At 43.1% G+C, this 21,162-nt stretch overlaps 1 protein-coding gene across 3 annotated transcripts in view; it reads left to right on the top strand.

Annotated features, from left to right (window-relative positions):
- Positions 1 to 21,162, top strand: part of LOC102688582 (dynein axonemal heavy chain 3-like) — a 238,715-nt gene that overhangs the window by 104,962 nt on the left and 112,591 nt on the right. For all 3 annotated transcript variants that reach the window (XM_069192669.1, XM_069192670.1, XM_069192671.1), the window contains 6 exons: positions 36 to 140; positions 703 to 833; positions 2,281 to 2,479; positions 2,961 to 3,164; positions 14,966 to 15,100; positions 18,942 to 19,060. In XM_069192669.1, the coding sequence (XP_069048770.1) occupies positions 36 to 140; positions 703 to 833; positions 2,281 to 2,479; positions 2,961 to 3,164; positions 14,966 to 15,100; positions 18,942 to 19,060 (893 nt within the window). The remainder of the gene's footprint in view (positions 1 to 35; positions 141 to 702; positions 834 to 2,280; positions 2,480 to 2,960; positions 3,165 to 14,965; positions 15,101 to 18,941; positions 19,061 to 21,162) is intronic.

Here is a 21,162-nt window from a genome sequence, read left to right as displayed (position 1 = left end):
AGTGAATTGTGTTTGCCGTCGTGTGTGTGCTCCAGGAGGTGGAAGAGGTCTACACAGTGGCCATGAGGAAATCCATCTTGGACTACGTGCTCCTGGATCCAGAGGAGCAGGAACGCTTGGGCATCCTTCTGCAGCACAGGGTAGGCAGGAGCATCGTTCAAATGCCTGCCGATGGCACACAGACTACTTTGTGTAGAAGCACAACGCTTGTAGAGGTGTGTGCCAGCCAATACTCCACATGGAACTGTCATGTGCTCTTGTGTGTTATTGTGTAATAGAGTCTCCAGACGTGGGTCTGGAACTCTGCAGAATCCACCGGCTCCCCCCGCTGAACTTTCCTCTGCTCAACCGAACCAGTTTTTACTATTTGGTCTTTGATACCCTATTTAGTTGATAGGGATCTTTCGTCCCTGATAGAAGATACTGTACTTTTAAGACTTAGAGAACTGCAGCTCTCCGGGATGAGGGTAGACAGCATCATCTTTCAGTGCTGTTTCAGCCTGCTGCTTTGTGATTAATTGCGGTGCGTGATTGCCGTTGCGTGGTGCAGTCTCAGAGGAAGAGACGGCGGAATTTGAATTTCTGTTGGGACTATCAATCTAAGTGAGAAAACAGAGCTGACTTTTTTTCGTGGTTGAAGTACAATAGTTAAGGAGAAGGAAACGCTGTTGTTTAAAGTGCGTCTTGCTCTCTGTCTCTCAGTCATCCAGCAGTGCCGGCCGAGATGTCTTCCCCTGGCGTGAGCGAGTGAAGAGTGCCCGGACTCGCCTGAGGGGGGCGCTGTTTAACACGCACCCTGTCATGACCAGGCTCCTCCACAGCTTCGACCACTTGTAAGATACTCACAGCATTCCTTTCCAAGCGTCTGAAGCTCTAGGAGCCTTTGCAGAATGTCGTTCCATTCTCACCAGTGTAGTTCCCAATAAGCTGTGAAGCTGCAGTATGTTCTGAATTTCAAAAGTTACGATATTTCCCCTGTCCACATCTACAGTGAGCCACATCTGGCTCTGTTTGCTTCATTTGGATGCAGACTCTGACAAGGGTGCAAATTTAGAGAGGCCTCTTAATCACTCTCGCTGTCCAGGATCTGGGAAAATGACACAGAATTTCATTGACTTTAGAAAATGTAATTGGCTTTAGTCTGTAAAGCATCTTTATTTAACCAATCTGTTCTTGTACTATATTTAAATCACCTGCAGTAATAATTTCTTCAGATTTCTATAAAGGTGCTATATAAGTGTAAGGGTTATTGATTTATACGTAAATTCTGGTCCAAAGGAAGTGCCCCCCCTACTGGTTCTTCTTCATCACAGCTGAACCCTGATTTATCTTAAAGCTCTCCCATTCCAATACTTTGCCTTGCTTAGCTTCTGAGATCAAATGAGAACAGGCTAAAAGCTGGCAAGGTTACAGTCCACAAGTAATATACAGTACTAATGATCACAAACATGCAAAAGAACACTGAAGTCTTGTGTATGATACTGTCTTATAGTCTACAGATTATGGTATAGTCTTAGATTTTCAGAAGGCTTTTGATGAAATTCCTCGTAAAAGATCAATTCTCAAATTGCAGGCGGTAGACATTAAGGGAACTTCATTCATATGGAGAGAGAAAATTAGTTAAAAATGTTCAAATTGGGGTGATCTGTTGGGTGGAGTACCTCAGGGATCTGTACTAGAGTTACTGCTTCTCCTAATTTATATCAGTGGTCTAGATCTAAGCAAGGTCATCCTCAGATCAATTAGCTATTACAGCAACTACCAAACAGGCTAGATAGGCTGAATGGCTTCCTCTCACTTGTTCCTGTAAGTGTGAAGGAAGTGGATTTTGTATGGTTCTGCTCTGGTGTGGGGGGGGGATCTCATGTTGAGCCCTGTCATGGGGAAAAGCTGGTGCCTGAAGTGTTACAGACAGCAACCTGGCTGCTGCCCAGTGTAACCAGTGCAACACCACACTCACTACACTAAACCCAAACGTGCCTTCTACCTGCTAAGCCCAGGCAGGAAATGCAATTAAGAAGAAGCTGGAAGGTGAATTTACTTGAGTGACTCTGCAGACTCCGCATTTGTTTTGGCCTCATTTTGTGTGGTCCAACACACACAGCGATACAATTCATTTTGCTTACTTGTATGAGGTTGTGTGCATGGTGCAGATTAGCCATTGACGACTTCAGCCTCATTCTCAGAGGGAAATTATTTTTGATTATTTACTCAGTTTCCGACTACAGTTTGTTACTCGAAGGGTTTTATGATGGGTTTTTTTCTATATTTTGTCCTCAGCTTTGCAGACTTCACTCTGCTGGATATGAGAAGCTTGACCCTTGAGTCACCTTTGACCCTGGGTCAGCTAACTGATCACATGAGGGCTACAGCCAGCAGAAGGGCAGGGTATCTGCAGGAGAGCTGGCTGCAAGACTCCGCCCATATCGTCAGGGAGAACCGTGATGTCATTGAGGCCTGGATGCCCCAGGAAGACGAAGTAGGTAGTAGGTTCCATGGTGGAGATTTGTAGGATCAATCAGTGTTAGAAAGTTCCATTAATGCGCATTAGCATTTAAAAGGCTGATCCAATCCCAAAGCCATAAAAGAATGGATACTATTTATTTAATGCGTGAATTACTAAAGCATTTGGCAGTCTAAAAAGAGATTATAAAATGGCCGTTCTTAAAGATAAGGAACCAGATCTTGAGTGTCTTCTGAGTGTGTACACCCATTCTGTCTGTCTGTGAGTTGTCCTGTGGTTGACTGGAGTGTCTGATGGCATCTGCCCACCTCTGTCTGTCTGTGAGTTGTCTTGTGGATGATGGCGGTGTCTGATGGTGTCTGCCCACCTACAGTATGTCTGTCTGTGTGTTATCTTATGGATGATGGGTGCTTCTGGTGGTGCTTGTGCACCTCTCTTTATCTGTGAGTTGTCTTTTGAATCGTGGTTGTGTCTCCATGCTCTTTGTGTGGGACAGGCACAGAGGAGAAGGAAGATGGCACACTTCTTTGGCAGCGTGGCAACTCTGATGTCCCGACTCCTGAGGAAAGTGCTGGCGCAATCCCTAGAGGAACTGTCCACCTGGCTGGATGTTTACAGCCATGGGAATAGATACATAGAGAGCTACCCACTATCCCACCTGGCTCTGCCCACCAAGCCCCAGCCCATCACAGTCTTCATGGTGAGTGTGATCCAGGAGCCATGTCTGATCTGACAAGTTCAAGAAAGTCATAGTAAATATTTAGTATTAGGACACATGGAAGGTTATCATTTCAAATAATAAATGTGTGTTTTGTGTCCCTATAAATCCCATAAAGGAAACTAAATCCTTGGAGGCACATTGGCAAATGGTCAGTGTCAATCCTTCCACATTGCTGAGCACAAATCTTGCACACAATTATCTACTACAAAAATGAGTTACTATAGAAATGTTATGAGAATCAACAATGTACTCGGAGAACCCACTGCTGTTTTGTACTGTTATATCAACTTGTACTGTAATACAGCTTAGTTTGGCTGCCCCTTGGGGGATTTCAGGGGATTTCACTCTTGAAGGGTTTTTTTTCCAGTGTAGCCAGTACGGGCAGTTCTGTGGGACTATGTAGAAACTGAACAGGATGGTCTCATCTCACCAGTGGCCATTCTGATGTTGTGGTGCTTAGGAAGCAAGTGTGAAGTGTTTGTAGTAGCTAATCCATGTAATGGGCATAATTACCTAATTATCTAATGAACTAATTATTTGACCCAATTAACTTGTTAAGATCTAATTGACTCATTGTCAAGTGTTCCACATCATCAATAAAATTCCTTTTACTCTCCACATCCATAAAGCTAAAAGGCTGTTTTTGGAATACAAAACACATGCTTGTCAAAATTGACTGTTACCTTAAAAATGTTTAAGATGCTTTTGCAACATTTAGACTTTTTCACAGCACCACTGCCAAGGAGATGCTCACAACACAGCAGTTTTTTAATACAGTATAATATGTATACTACTGTATATTACTAAAGTATTTTCTTTCATAATGTTCGTATGAAAAAGAGAGGATTTGCTTGTAACCAAGGTCCTGGTTTGAGGTTCTTGGACAAAGCTTAAGGATCAAAATTAGTTGGTCTGCATTAGTCTGGAGTGAGGTGACATTTGTCCGGATGGTAATAGTCAGAAGTTGAGGAGCAGTGTTGACAGATGATCACATCACATGTTCAGAAAGTAGAGTCGGTGTCAAGAAGGGGGCATGCAATTTTCAAAGCAGCTCACATATACAGTACAACATGGAACGCAGGGAAGAGCTGCGCATTTGCACTCAGTGTCTGGCAGTCAGAGAGATTGTCTGTTACATTTTTAAAAAAATAAATAGGTTTTGGAGGGCTAGGACTTAAGCAGTCCTAGCCCTCCAAAACCTCTTCATTTAAAAAAGGAAAGTAGCAGGATTTATTAATATTATAGCAGACAACCAATCAGAATCATTTGATTATTTTGCCCAGTTTACTAATAATCTTTTCTATACTAATTTATTTGAATCATTATTTTATCCAAAAACATTGTACATTTGCCCTCACGTGTGCAGCTGGGTATTTGAGTGGAGCAGTTCAGTTGAAGTACCTTAACCAGTAGTTCGACAGCAGTGGCGCACCTGGATTTGAACCCGTAACCCAGCGGTTACAAGTCCCGAACCCTGACTGCTGCTCCACACTGCTGCTGTATCGCCTCTGTGTGTTGTTCTTTGTAAAGACTGAGCACAGGACCCGAAGCAGTGCATGTGGGCTTAAGCAAGGTGTCACAAGAGAGACAGGAGGTCTAGACAATGTTCGTAGGCGTTGATTGACAAGCCCCGTCTCCCCTGTTGAGAAAACATGAATATTTCAGTGCGGCTGCAGTGTCAGCCAGTATCTCGATAGTGGAGGTTTCAGCGTGTGCTGGGCGAAAAAAAAAAAACACATTCACAGCAGTAATAGCCTTGGTGCCGGAGAGATTGATGTAGAAGCAATTGTCAAAAATAACATTCCAGCTCACGATCCTCAATCCCAGCCAAGCCTCGTTCGCAGTCAGGCTCAGTGAGATGGCAGGTTTGGGCCCTCTGAAATTTTAATCAGCGTGTTGATACCAGAGGTCAGAGCCCATCTCGGTGTTTACATGCGGAGTTAAAACGCTGTATTTGCATGCATATTATATTCCATTAACGGAATTGATGGAGTTTTCTTTGTCGTCTGAGGTGAAAAAGTCCATCTAGGACTTAAGTTACTTCTGTCTCACAGAGACGGATCCTGTGCTGGAGGGTAAGAGCTGCTACATGGCTCGAGATGTCTAGGTCCTCCCTAAGTCGGCTAAAGGGTGTGACACACTGATCTTACAGGAGCCAGCGGAGTGATCAGCTTTAATCATTATGTTGAGGAAAAACATATGAGAAAAACAAAGCTGATCATCAGTAGCGGGCATTGAAATTAGATTAATTGAAATCTCTATAGAGTTTAAGAGTTGCCTATAGTTCCAGGAGGGTTAATTTAATATTTAATGGCTGTGGCGACAATAACAGAATACTGTGATCATACAATGCCTTTAATTAGCGGTTAATCAGTGATGAGGCCACGCCTAGTGTAAACCTGTGCAGTGAAACACAGCCCCTTTTGAAACAGACCACAGCAAGCATGGCACAGGGCTACTGGAAGAGTCCCTAGAGCAGCTCTGGAGATTTAAGGTAAGGGGCTGAGTTTAGGAGTAAACCTGACTTCTTCATCCCCAGCGAGGAAGACAGTATGCTTCCGATGGCTGAAAAATGTAGTTGTTATTAAAAATCCCGTCAATATGCTGAAACAGATTTTTACATTGGGACCGGGGAGGGGGGGGGGGGTTCTGTGGTTAGCATTAAATAAACTTTAAACTGAGCGCCAGAGACACTTTCCAAACTTGAATTTGTTCATGAATTGCACGCTGCTTTCAATATCTGCGCCGGCGCCTTAATCTCCGAGCTGTGTGCAGCAGGCCAGCCCCGGCGAGGTGTGAGAGAGGCATCTCAGACAGTGGTGTAATTTGGCGATGGCTGACTGCACAGAGAAGATGGAAGATGAAACCAGAGCAGGGATCCTCTGAGACCCCCCTCCCCAGCATGTCCTCCCACCCTACCAGCCCCCTCCCCCCCCCCCCCCTTCATAGACAGAGCGAGCTTTTCGCCATTAGGTGGAAAGCAATCTGCTGGCAAGGCGCATTTGGGCGAGAGACATCAATTTGCCACGTTTAATGCGCTCGCTGCCCCCAGAAGACATATTGATTATTTCTTCCCCGCAAAGTGACAAATACCATTTTCTGGGCCGTAATGGAGATGGATTGCGATTTTATGAGAGGCTGAGGAAAGACGGCTCCGCGATGCGGAGGGGAAAGAGGGGAGGGGACAGGGAACCGTGGTTCCATCTCGCCGTGCCCGCTGAAAATGAGAGAGAAAACAAACAGAGCTAATAGAGAGATGAAGGAGTCCGTCTGCAGCCTCTGACAGGCAGCGGGATCTTGCCCCTGCGGTTGACAGGAGTAATGAAAACGAGGTGTCTGCTCATTAAGCACAATACTTGGGAGACTCTTCCACTTAATGCGTCTGTTGCAGTTTACCGCAGCAGTATTAGCGATGCATCTCTTTGCGCGTTAGGGAGATTTCTGTCTAGGGCTGCATGGATGGCAGTAGAAAATGAAGACCTTTATTTGGCCATCGAGTAGAATCCGCTCAGGCACCCACAGTGCGACCTTCGATCACAAAACCAATTGCCCAACGGGGCCCCGGTCCTGTCCTCCATTGGTCAGACGACACGGCTGTGCGTTGGTACACATTAATGCTGTGGAAATGAAGATGAGAGTCCTGCAGATTCATTATATGTTGGAGCTGAACATGGAGCATTTGTATACCTAACTCTCTACTTCCACAAACCCCTAAGCAAGAACAGCACAGCCAACGGGACAGTGCTCACTGTCACCATTTTGAAGCGCAAGTTTGGATTTTTCCTTCTAAAAGGAAGAATGCAAACAGTTGGTCTGCTAATATTCTTTTTGTACTTTGCAGGAGGTGACTTTTTTTTTTAAAGATCTACCCGGCCAACAATTGTTAGACCAACCTCAGCCTATATTGTGAGACCTGACCAGATCAGATAATGGGGTAGTGCAATTGCACAGTTTGGGGTCCTTTGAGCATCACTCCATGGGAATTTTATATCTCGTTATAGAGTCCTGACACTTCTTTACCCAAGCCCTGTAAGTGTCAGGGTTTCTTATCAAAATGTGGAAGTTCTGTGAACTTGCAACACGTTATCTGTGAAACCCTGTTCAGTGCACCTGGAGCATGAGGCTCTTGCCGAACTGCATTCAGCAAGAGTCAAGAGGGGTTTGCGTAATGGAGGGGTAGAATTAGAAGTGGCCAGGGACACACAAGGCCACCACAAGACAGCAGGCTGATACCATCAGTCACTGTTTGTTACAAGCTCAGTTCTTAAAAAGTGTTCAGGCTCCATAGTCAACAGATTCCCCCAGAGACTCTCTTCGCAATTTGAAAGTTCAAATTGGCTCCTTGAGGGAAAAATAGATTAGATTCACATTCAGTCAAGCACATTGATCAATACCTGCATCTTTCAGGACCTTGTGTAGTTTCCTATTACCTACACATCTGGAATGTGACTAAGTGAAGTTTTGAGTAAACCCCTTGCGATGTAAATAGTGTGCGTTGCAGTAACTTTCTTATGATTTGGACAGTTTGTTCCCTTTGGAGTTGACTATTCTGCCGATTCCCCTGGGGAGAAAGGATTTCTGGGATACTTTTTTGTACCGCCGCCACCATCTTCACTGAGCACATGTTTTGAAACAGCAATGCGACACTATGCACATTCTCGGCTTTTTCCAGTCATGGTCAATGAAGCCTGGCCCATCTGCCCTTGGTAGAAAATGCAGGGTATTTGATAAAGCCCGGAAAAAGCATTGCAAAAGGCTTTCAAAATCAGATAAAAGACAGCCATTTGATAAATTCATAAAATGTCGGGTCTATGAAAATGGCAGGGACTGTAAATAATTTTTGATCTTTAAGAAGAAATGTTAATTCTAAGACTTAAGTATAACCTTATTTAATTCCGTAATTTTCCTAAATTAATGTACTGTAGGCAGCTTTTTATGTTTAGTTTCGTGTGGGTTGGTATAACATTCAATTCTATAATGTCTTATGGGACTCAGTACTGGGTGTAGTTGTATTGTACAGACTGTAGAGAACGTGTTCATATCAGTGTGCTTCGTCTGACAACATTAGTTTGAGATACCAAGATGGCTGATTGTGTGTTGCTGGTTAGAATCAGTACAATGTATTATTTTCTTTATTATTTTTATAACTTCAGTTCATGGCAGTGTTTCTGAACAGATAAATTACCGAAGATACAAATGACGTCTCTGCTGAACTGTCCATTGTGTTGAATGGATTTTACAGTGCTGGACACTACAGCCTCTGCTGAACTTTTTTTGCCTCGATGCTCCCTTGCACTGAGCTGCTGTTATTCAATTTCTGGACTCTTAATTCTGCTGTAATGATTGTGATGTGTTCAATTATTGGACTCCTCTATTCCCCAGAGTTCTGTGGATAAAGTTTGTTGGCTTTTTAAGACCTGATAATTGAACACGTGGAAATGTGGTGGCAATGAGATCCCAGAGCTGTGCTCCCCATAATTAATTGGAAAAGGGTTTTAGAGTCCAGAGTGCAGAGATGTTTGTCTGTATTGAGCCTCCCAGCCTCTGAGATCAGAATCTGTGTCTGTGTATTGTATTCTCTCGCTCGTTCTCTCCTTATTGAATTTGTCTGCTTGATAATCTCTGTGCTGAACTCATTTTAATGGATTTATTTGGCTCTGATATATTGCCATACCAATTCCCCAAAGTGAAATCGTTTGGCCTAACACAATATGAGAAGCTGATTTGTCTCAGTGGGGTTTTTTTCTAGGTAATATATTTATGGTAGGCTTTCAAAAATCTAAAAATATCAGTTTTCAATCAAGATGCTGCTCACAAAAAATGCATTTCGAATGCACCTTGGGGTACCTTGTGATTAGTTTTTGAATTTTAGTTTTCATGTACATCTACATGTCCTTTAGTAGATTTTCAGCCATTGTGGTTACATTAATTGCAGAGAAGTTGAGTTATTTTCAGTCTCTATCTTAATGATCTCTGAACTAATAAGTATGCACAAAAAGAGACATCCAGTTCAGGTTCTAACTTGACAAATCAACTTGTTTAGGTTTCAAAATAACCTTAATATCCTACTAAATTACTTCAATTTCACATTATATTTCACAATCCACATTTCTCATATCACATTTTTACAAAACTGAATAAAAAAATTACGAATCCCCTTCAATAAATAAATTGCCTATCCATCAGTATAAACTTGATTGATTGATAGATTGATTGATTGATTAAAAGGAATACCCAGGCTAGTGTAGGAGGTAAGAGCAATAAATGCCTGTGATACATAGAACTGACATGTACAAATGACTAGGATTAAAATACTAGACAAAAAGGATCTTTAGTTTCAGGGCTTTTCAGTCTAAATACCTTCTTCGGCTGTTTAAAAATAAATGGCATTTCTTTAGATCGATCTGTTTATCTCTCCCCTGGCTTTGTCAATTTGAAGATGTGCCTGCTCTGTGGACATACAGGACACCAGGCTCTACAATGCCTTCCTCAAGCGGTAGATTTATGTGGTGTGTAATAGGATTTTTATTTAGGTGTTTACAGTTCTTTGAAAAGGCACCAAATTAGAATCGGAGTCAGGACTCATGTTTGTGAAGGAAACAGTGCTTAATACCTGGAGAAACATAATCTGAACTGTGACTATGCCCTTCTGCTGCAAGGGAAGGGCTGTGTTTAATGGAGTCGTCTATAATTATCCGTCTTCAAACACAGGCTTCTCTGGCGATTTGGAAAATGAAATTGAAATCCCTCGCCGGGTCCTGAGGGAGGGCCTTTCTCTCCCTACAGCCCACGACTCGTTATTGTCGGGTAAGAGCTCGTCTCTCCATCATGCGTGCTGTGGCCGCGCTGCTCATCTCAGGCAGAGAGGAGCCCCGCTGAAAAGGAATGCCTGTTGTCCATAATGTGAACAACATTGCAGAAGATACCCGCTTTCAAAATACCTCTCCCTATTCTTCTACCACATTAATAGGGCATCGTTTGAAAGTCTGGGAGCTATGAAACTGTGTTTCACTTTTCTTCTCTGCAGTCTGTAGACACACTAATATCTTTGCAGCCCTGAACAGAAAATGATCTTTTTGTAGAACAAGAACCGTTCCTTACAATGATATAGCGCTTTTCTTGACACTCCACTCAAAGCTCTTTACAGGTAATGGGGGATCCCCTCCACAACCACCAATGTGCAGCCCCACCTGGATGATGTGACGGCAGCCAAAGTGCGCCAGAACGTGCCCCACACATCAAGGCCAGGGGGAAATTTGGCCAGGACGCCAGGGCAACACCACTACTCTGTAAAATACTAGATGCCTGGATGGGGCTTCTAAGTTGCTCGAAATGCCGTTTGTTGATAAATCAGCTTCGCATACTTGTAAATTCAATGCGGTAGTTTTCCACACAAGAGTAACAGTACTTTAGTCTCATACTTATTCAAAATGAAACAATTTGCTACAACATTTTTGTCTGTTCAAACAAATCAATGTTGAAATATAAGAAAGAGAAGGCCATTCTGCCTGTTTAATTCCTTTTGATAGTAGCTAATTGATCTGAGGATCTAATCCAGTCTTTTATCGGAGGCAGTGATAATGTCAGCTGAGTCGCCTTTTCAATCTCCCACAAACATGAAAGAAAAAGTTTAGTTTTTAAAACAGCCTTCTTAGTTTCCATCTGTAAAATGGCTCCCAATAATTTATACATTTTTCTAAATTGCAGAGTTTTAGAATCTTGGACCATACTGCCACATCTTCATCTACAGGAATTACATAGAGACACATTTATATATGAGCTGTATCACAGCACAGCTCATATGAACTCAGCCTAGTGAAAAAGTGAATGAAAATATTTTCATCATAACCTTCAGCAAACACTGTGCTCTATTCAGCACATTATTTTAGCTTCAATGCACCCTTGTAATGTAAAAAAGCACTTGTTAGTTTTTTCACAGTATCTTTGTTTCACAGCTTTCAGTACAGCCTTCAGTCTCACTGAAATACGCTTTATCTTGCACACTTACGCTACCTTTAACACTACCATTCTCTTATTTTACATTGGATGTGAGCCTGTGAATGACATCCCAATCTTGTCTAGCAATACAAATATCTTAAAAGAGGACACACATACACTTAAATGACATAAACCTGAAAAGTTTAAATGTTTTTATCTCACAGAACATACTGTGTGTTTAAGGTGTGCTCTTAAACAATGCTTAAGTAGATTAGACTATATTTTTTAGTTTTTTTAAGTCATATAGGTGAAAGCTGAGGGTTTAGTGCTTATAAATGTATTAAGGTTTTGAATTTACTGTACACTGCATAAAGGGGATGATCCACTCCATCCCCCACAGAAGAGCAACCCTACCTGGGTCACACACAGCATTCTGCACCAGCAGATCAGGTGGAGTAGGAATTTTATTAACAGCGTATTAAGGTAGGTGAAGTTGTGGAAGCCCAAGATTAAATTTAACTAAGATTATCTGACCTGCTCTTATGAACAGTACCATGGGATCATTAATGACCAAGAAGTCAGGAGCTTGATTTAGCGTAGCATCCAAAGGATCCAGTTCTTGCAGCAGAATGTCCGTAGTCACCATTATGGGGCACCGGCTTAATTATGGTCCTGAGGGAAGAGCACCAACTACTGGTCCACCAACACCACTTGCAACAGTAACCTGGTTTTCCTTAGAGGCCTTCGCCATCACAGTACAGACCACATCCAGCCTTGCTTAGCATCTAGGATGTGACAGGTTCATGTTACATGGTGGCAACGGCTGTATTTCTGTCACGTTAGTTAATGGTAATGATGTGGGACAATGATATTTGTTAGAGTCACGGAATTCGGTTGTTAATTTGGTGAAATGTGGTCTGAGAGGCTCTAAGAGCCATGACTGCAGTAACCACTGGTAGGGTGGTCCTAGCTTTAATTGTCCGGCACCCATGGTCATTTCACAGGGAGCAGACTCCAGCTCTGCCTCTAAAGGGTGTTAACACGTGAATCAGCCGTCAACGGAAGCTTAAAGCATCAGAAAATGCTCATAAGCACTAGTTTATAAACTCACTTATAAGTGAGACACTTTTCCCAGTCATTTTGGTTCCCTGCAAGTGTCTCAATTATTCTTAGAGTTTAAGCTTTTGGTTTTAGGTCAGGTCTCTTGACCTTAACCTTGACACTAGCGGCCATTATGCCTATTAACAGTAAAAGGAGGGATGTCCTAAATCTTGTAATCCATGAACCTAGAGTAGGGGGAAGTAAAATACTGTGAAGGATCTCGCTAAAAACAGGCACAATTACGTTGTTAAAATCTTAATTGGATGCTTTTTTCCCTAGACATCAGTGTGAAAAGGTCGTTAAAGTAAAGCTTGAGAACAATTGACTAAAATCGTGGGCTCTCTCTTAAATTTAATTAAGGAATTACAGCAGCTCAAATTCCATTGAAATACAAAACAACATTACAGAAATGCTAGCAATCTCTCTGTTGCTTGATCTAACATTCACTGGCCAAAATATAAGGAACTACTGCTAAGGTCTGGGGAGCTTATCAAGCAAGGAGAACAGTGCACACAGATGCATGTATTTCAAAAAGTACTGGAACGTTTTCAGCTCATTGCCGTTCCTTTCCTCCCTCGGGTTGACCAGCCATTAGTTTAGATTGTTTTGAGGGTAGTGGTTGTGGGCAGTGGGCTAGTTTTAAATAGGACTGCAATCTGGGGTTTGCTCTGGCTGAGGAAGTTGGTAGACATTTGTCTCATGTTCTTCAAGTCAACCATGCAGTGGTCTGCTATTTAAAAATGTATTCATTTGAATTGGGCTTCCTAATGCATTGTACAATAAGTATAAATTATGTACTACTTGTCCCAACCCATCCAAACAAAATTACAAGTCAAAGCAACACAGCTGAAATCTGAAGTCTGAGTGGACCTTTATTTCGAATGGCACTTGATGCAGGGTACCATGAACCATGAATATCTTGACATCTCAAACATTGCTCCCATAAAGGCACCCCAAACCTTAAGCTGGGACAGTCTTGGAGTTTTTGGAGGTCTTTGGCACTAATCTAGGAGTCTGTACCACTGCTTAACTGGTGGTGCCATATGAATTCTGCTCATATCCACCTCTTGGTCTCTGGATCATGATACCAAGGCTGAATCAATGCAGTAGAATCATCAGGCACCTTCACTCCCTGAAAAAGTTCTGCTGCATGCTACTGTATGCTTCATTTAAGCAAGACTGTGATGTAAGACAGATATTGGGTAATAGTGATCAATTGCATCACACAAGACTAGAACAGTGGACAAAGCTACAGTATGCTTACTTGCTGGCTTGACTCCATGTAAAATGGGAAGGCAGCTTGAAACATTGTTTTCTGTTGGTGCATGATGGCACAGTGCTCCTGGTTCACCACCGTGGATTTCAGCACTCTGATTGCCTGTTCTTCAACCCAGAACATAGGCCAGCATTACAAACAAATGTTCTGAAACTGCTGTAGCTTGTGCCATGTAATACACAGTTTCAGGATGGTACTTGAAATCAGCAGCTGATGTGTTGTTAAAGGAGCAGTCAGAAGAGTTCTATCAGGAAATTGGTAGTCTGAAGGACAAATTGGTTGTGTCTGTTGAGATGAAGGGTGATTACGTGATGAAGACAATTTCTTGATTCTAAACAACTAAAGGACCTGCATTTCATCGCTCAGCTTACCCAATTATATCCTAAGAGAAAACAGCACAGAGCACGGAGAGAACATAAAGCCATTAAGAACTTAAAGGACACTCTGACTTTAGTGATCTATCGATGTATTGATGTTTTCCATTGAGTGATTCTCAGGCCAAGGTAGAAAGCACTCTCTTAACGTACCAACAGTGCACAAACATGTAGGATATGAAACCATTAGGAAATGAAAAGAAAGGGAATGTTGAAAGCTGCTTATTTACAGAATATTCTCCATTTTTTCCTCTTTGCCATATTAGACAGAAGCTCAGTGTGGTGCTGTGAAAGTGCCATTGTTGGTAACCTCTTAGTTCCGTCCTCCACCTGAGAGACCCCCTGCTGGTCTTCCTGTCAATATTGCCTTTGCAGGCGGCCTAATGTGTTTATTGTTGCGTTTCTCGAACACTGTGTGACCTGCAGTGATGGTTACAAAGCCGTCAAGCCTCCAGAATCAATACAGTGCTCAGTGGAGCCCTCTGCGCAGCAATGTGTTGGGGGGAGTGTGAGAGGAGGAAGAAGGGGTGAGAGAGAGGGAGAACACGAGCAAGGCAAGGGGTGGGGTTAGAGATCAGGAGGTTATCAAAACCTTTATTACTTTATATTCCCGTTCCCTCCCTTTCTGCCTCTGTTTCAGAATTCCACACTCCAGCGCATGGGGATACAAAGAAAATAGAAGAGGTTAATTTCAGGCCGAAAATTAAAAAAGAAAAGCATTTAGATGTAGATAGCGTTTGGGGCTGTGGGGTCTTTGTCAAGTGTGCAGGGGAGAAAGGGAGAGTGCAGGAACGGAAGGTAAATGAGTGGGACAGGGAAGGGAAAAGAAACAACATGGACAATGTATCCTGGAGGCGTGTGGAAGCCAGTAATCTTTAAATGAGGGGAGAGATTCGGAAGAGATCAGTTGACAAATGAGTGCTGGAGGAACTTGTGAACCGTGTTCAAGGGAAATAAGGATCCTCAGTTACTGACTAACAATCCCAAGAGCTGGATGGACTGAACGGACTCATTTGCACCCTTCCTTGTTGATACGGAGGAACCCGGCAGGAGCAGACTGCGTGACAGTGCCCGTGTGTGTGTGTCCGCAGGAGGCGTGTGGGCAGCAGGGGTCTGTCACTCTCTCCCCCTCCCCGGAGGAGCTGGCCCAGGAGCTGTGTGCTGTCGTGGATCACGTGGTTTGCAGCGTCCAGCGCTTCCCTCGGCTCGAGAGCCAGCTGTTCCAGGTATGAACACCCGTGCTCCCCTTCCCGCAGTCAGAATCACTCCATTCCCTTCGTGCAGAATAGCCGCTGAGTAAGGGCTGCGATGTTGTAGAACAGAGACCAGGCTCGAATACTTTCACCGCAGTACTGCAGCTTGAAGGGATGTTGCATCCTCAGAGATAAAAATTACATCAGCATTTCACTAGCTTGCATGAGCCAACATATGTAGAGCACCTGTCATTAACCATTCTAGTTCCTAAGCAGGAGACAGATACTCTGCCCATTGCAGTCGTAGCTTATTGATCTAAAGACATCACCCTGCTGTTTCTTGAAAGTCTCTTAAATCATTTAACAATAATACCCCTTCATTCCGAAGACTGTTCTTGATAGCTACAGTTGTTGTTCCCACATTTTTGTCCAATTTTATACTAATATTCTATATTATTTGTTAATGAATTACATCTCCCATTGTATTAGAGCTTTGCGCAGTCTGGTGAATGTCATCTTATCTGGGGGGTGTATGAAAGACAGTACAGGACCAGTTCTGAGAACTGATACCATCCCAGTGCACATTCATTACTCTCATTGCTAAACATGGAAATCGGAAAAACCAGATGATGGAAGGCAATTTCAGCAGCCCCGCTTCAGTGAGCTCGCAGAGCAGTAAAACTGGTGTTTAACAGCAAAAAGGGGGGCAGACATTGTGGGTCGTCTGTCTCGTTTGCTGGCCCGTTATGAGACAGTATTGATTAAGTCCGGCAGGGCCGAGGAGCTCGTTAATGAAGCATGGGATGACCAGAAGAAGAAAGTGCATTGCTTCAGCAGTGATTTACGAGTCCTGTTCGGTCTGGTGCATCATGGGCGGGCGGTGGGTGGGGGGGAGAGAGGATGTCTCCTGTTGTCCTGAGGTCAAAGGAATGCAACATCTTTCTCTGTCTACTGCTTCTGTGAAGCAGACCAGGGCTTCCCACAGTGCAGGTTATTACTTCTGTGAACTCAACAAGTGCAAGAGTGCATCAAAGTACAGGGGAGTTCTATGTGATTTGACTGCACAATGAAGCTTCTGCCTCAGTCTAGGGAGCACAAACTGGACTGAAGTCTGTGACAGTGGTTGAAGGAGGTGCCCAGACCTGCTATGCTACATCAAAGTTTGAGCATGGTTTGTAACAGAACAAATATGTTCTGATTGGTATTAGAAAATCAAACATGATGCATTTTGAAGGTTCTAACATCTGTAAACAGTTAAATATGAGAAAAACGGGGATCTATCTGCCGTTGAAAAATCTGCAGATATCTGATATTTGATTGTTCACATTGAGTCACTCCTTCACATGTTGAGCATGGGGACCTCTGAAGGTAACCTTGTACTGTTATTGCTCTAGCCTTGACTGAGAGAGCACATCGCACTGAGCTATTCCAGAAAACATGACTTCTGCAATAAGAATCTCCCTGAAGCACCATTTTCGTTTAGTCATTTAGTCGGTTACCGATCCCTCCAAAGCAAATGGATTGACATCAGAGTGCGTTTTCCATAGCTCAGATGTTGACCCACAGGAAAGATGGAGTGGAGGATGGATTTGAAGGCTGGCGAGTTATAACAGCACTGTGAGAGATACACAGGCAGCACTGAGCCAGGCTTGCCTGCCAGCCACAGTAGTGGGGATACCTGATTAACGCAGAACTCCTTACAGTGTGCAAGGGTATTTGATACATATAAAGGAATGCAGTAAAAGTCATCTAGAAATATTCACTAAACACTGTGACACGTCTGGTGTAGTGACTTAGCAGGTATCTTTTAATAGGTGTGACTCAGGTAACAGAAACACAGACAGAGTCCTAAAAGGTAAAAACCATGCTCTTTATTAACAATGCAATGAAACTCCAGCAAAACACTATCTCCTCTTTAAGCCCTAACTCAGCTTCTTTTGTAGTCCTCTCCAACTCTTTTGCTTTCTGGTATCAAAATCAAAACTCTCCTTTGAAATCAACACTCTTAATTCTTTCCATAAATCCAGTACTGAGTTTCCATGAGTTAGTACTGTAGATCAATCAGTTGGCCACTTTCTTGCTCCTTTCTCCCTGTTGTACTGCACATAACAAAGGTTCTCCTCACTTCCACGTTAGCAGTGGCCAACAGCCTTCTGGTCACTTCCCGTTCCTGGTTTTTAACTGTCACCCCATCCAATTGTCTTCCTCAGATTGGTCATGTGACAGAGGACTTCCTGTGACCATTATGTCCACACCTCACACCCTAATTAAAATTTGACATCCATATTTTATCTTCTCTGGAGTTGAGCCCAACCCTCACTAGAAAACTGGCAACCCGCCATTGATGAAGTTGCTACTTTATATAGGCAATTAATATGTTTGACAAAGCTGGACTTTTTAATTAATCTTTTTTTTAATGAATGTGTTACTTTTTAATAGATCTTGATTTATTATACTTAAAGTCTGCAAATGAGAGGAGGCCCATCTATCTAAGGAAGACGGGGTGATTATTGACAAAAAAAATAGAAAAAAAAAGCGATACTTCTGCCTTGAGTTATTCCAGAATGGCACAATTCCTAAAGTGTTAAAACAGCTTTCGTAATGCATATTCATAAGATTTGTAATTAGCACCTCTCCTGGGCGTTGAAAGCAGTAATCACTGCTGGCTTGATATCATTAACTTTGACAGGACTGAGACTGGGAAGGCATCTATGATAAACTATCCGCTTGCTTCATCCCCAGCCTGAAGGAGTTCCCCCATCGGTTTGTTTTTTTTTTTCAGAAGGATTTGATTTGTCCCTCCGCAGGGCAAAATCTCACAGAAATCCGATTTCCGAATCGACCTGCTGTCCTGCGCTGAGTGTTCGCCCGGTGGTAGAGTGGCCATCAGGGGCACGGGGCATGAGAGCCCCCCAGTGTGCTGCAGCTCCTCCAAGGGTTCGACTGGGCAAAGTGTCATTGACAGCTTCCCTGGGCGGCGGTCTCTTTTTTTCCAGTCTCGTTCAGCTCATCACCAAACTTTCGCACCGCGGCCTAGATGGGTCGTGTGGCTTCTCATTTGTAATCTTTCCCTTATATAAACTCTTGTAGAAAATGTTATGACTATATTATGTTGAATCACTCATAGAGTAAATGGGTGCATTGTTGGTTATATGAATCCACACAATCCACAGTCTATTTATTTTCAGGTCTGTATTTGTATCTAACCTGTGGTTTTAATGTGTGTATATGGTTATTGATGTAGTAGTTTAGGTGGGGAGCTGGGTCAGCTTGCGTAGGCAGCAAAGGAACAAGTAATAGGTTTATTCCATGCTGGAAAAAAGAAGAAAGAAAACACAACGTTTCGGCCGTGGAGCCTTCTTCAGGTGTGAGGCTCCCCGGCTCCACAGCCGAAACATTGTGTTTCCTTTCTTTTCTTTTCAGCGCAGAATAAACCTATTACATGACCCACATACTGCACATACTGTGTACTTGATGTCTTAATGCAGCTCTAAATGGTGATCACTGAAGGGGTGGAGAGAGAAGGAAAAGGAGAGGGAGTCAGATCCGCTACAGACGAAACACTTGACCAATGAATTTCATATAAAACGCACAAATCAGGGAGCTTTTTATCATCTTCCTTTGTTGCAGGAGAAAAAAGCCTGACACATTATCTCGTTTGTGGCTGAGACTCAGAGTTCAGAGGGCTGGTGGGGAGTTAAAGACTTTCGCAGCCCATGATTGAAGCGGTGGTGCTGCTTTCTGTCGGCGGCCATTATTTCTCAGGACGAACCGTTATTGGAATCCCCTCAATCAACCTGTCCAGACAAGAAGCCTGGTTAATAGGGGCTGATAAGCTCCCCGCTGTTAAACAATTGGTGCTTTCGCCCTGCAGGCTGTAGATAAAGCAGAAGCCAAATTCATCAGCTCAGTCCAGACAGAGGAAGAGATGGTGCTGCTCCTGAAGGCCAAGATAGCAGCTGTGGTGACGGAGAACAGCTATGGGCCCCAGCGGTGAGTGGAGGGATGGTACTGTTTCCATCCTGATCAGTTTGCCCTTAAATGTGATTCCCTTCTGATCTTTATCCTCATACATTTTGAGCTCCTATCATGTTTCCTCTCATGATTTTACTTTGCTTTCACCGTGTTCTCCTATGCCTTTATCTTGATTTCTTTCTGCTTTGCCAAAATAGATTATGAGGGTACCATGGAATTTTTAACCGGTAGCGCCAACTAGGTGTTAAGAACGTTTGCTTTTGAGCTTTTAAGTGTGATGTGGCTTTCCTGTCTCAGTGCAATGAAAGCAAGAAGCCTGTAATGGAAGAAGAAATCTGTCACTTTGCAATCATTCCGTGATAGAATAAGTTATCGACTGGTGTACTATGGTACTATAACGCTTAAATAACTGATGTTCCATGGTACTATATTGGATATCAGTTGGTGTACCGTGGTACTATAAAGGGTAATGATTGGTACTGTACACTATGGTAGTATAATGGTTATTGACTATTGTCAAGCTGTAGTCTCAGAGGACTGCAGGCAAGTTCTTCTGGACTACATAGCCCATCTGTTCTTGATTTCCAAATTGAAGCAATTATTTTGCTTCCTGAAATTGATGTGGTTCACATAATAAGCTGGTCTTATGCATTTGTTTCAAACTTTTGCATGTGCTAAGAGGCACTATTAAACACGTAAGACTAGAATTCTGACTGACACCTAGGAATGCAATTACCTTTTTCCTATTCTGCAAATAATTATCACAGTGAAGTGACTGCAGAGTCTGGGCAGGTTCAGAATTAGACTGGCCTTGTTTTAAGTAACAATTACTGAAGCAGACATTGAATTCCACTGCTTTTTAGATGTTGATGGTCACCAGGCTACCTTGTGCAACTACAATTCCACTTCCAAATCTACAATTATTTCAGGCTTTCAGACAGCTGGAATTATGTCACAGACCCAGTTTTGATATGAATTATTTGTATGCTTTGTTAATTTCAATGTGTGTGTTTAGTTCAACTGCCTCTTCAACACTGGTGACAGGTTACAAATGTAGAAAAGCACAGTTGTGTGTATGCTGAAACAGGAGATCCCCAGACTCAAATTTAAAAGCATCAGTTATTTACAGGAGTAATTTAAAATGACGTCTTATTTTCTCCCTGATGGCTCTTTCTGTCAGTGCCTTACAGCCAGAAAACTCTAAAACCCTGAAAGTAGTGACTGTGGCCAAGAGATGTCAGTGGAGTATCATCTCAGTATCCTGGTACATCATCACAATAGGGATTACTTACATTAATGTAGCAGGTTACATCCCAGAGGATCCCAAAGTGTTTTACAAAAAGAGGACAAAAGAGGACAAAAAAGTGGTCACCGTAATCTGCACCTGTTCAAGACGTGGGTTTTTTGTACAGCCGAATCCCACTCTTTCCAGTCTTTTGTCCCGAAGAAGGAAGCCTGAAGCAGCCATCTTGGAAGACGCCTCTTGTGTAGTGTTTATTATCCTGGGCTCCGAGTGGGAGTGTTCCAGCAACTCTTGACTGTCCTTAATTGCAGGAGAAAACGTGCAACAAGACTAAAAAAACTCTAACAATATAAAAGGAAGTAATAAAAGACCAAAGAATCCTTCTTTACTCTTCACAGAAAATAACCGTCTCTCGGCAGACGCCATGATACCTGTTCTCTTCTTCAATTTCCTTCCAGTGTTGTTGCTTCTCCCCAGGTTTCCATCCCAGGGGCTGCTTCTGGTCAACTATCCTCCTTTCTATAATCCTGACTTCATCAGCTCTCAACTCTCCCTTCTCCTACCCCATTTCAACTGCAGGCGTCCCACCCCCACCCCTCACTTTTGGCACAGGTCTACCTCCAGTGTTTCATCTGTTCTGCTCCCCCAAACCTCCTTTCGCTCATAACTCTGTGTGCCCACTGAGCAGATAGCATCAGTCTGCCCTGGGCTCGGGCTCGTTCACAGGCCCAGCCACCCCCACTGCCCACCCCGCATGGCCCAGGCTGCAATAACCTATAGTGAGTGTTTCTGATAGTTGCACGGTTCTAACCTTCTACGGAATTCCTGTAGTAATTGTAGTGTTATCACTGTCGATTCTAGCACATCACACTGACAG

This window comes from Lepisosteus oculatus, chromosome 7, assembly GCF_040954835.1.
Source record: "Lepisosteus oculatus isolate fLepOcu1 chromosome 7, fLepOcu1.hap2, whole genome shotgun sequence".
NCBI classification, from domain to species: Eukaryota; Metazoa; Chordata; class Actinopteri; order Semionotiformes; family Lepisosteidae; genus Lepisosteus; species Lepisosteus oculatus.
This window is presented reverse-complemented; position numbering and strand designations above follow the sequence as displayed.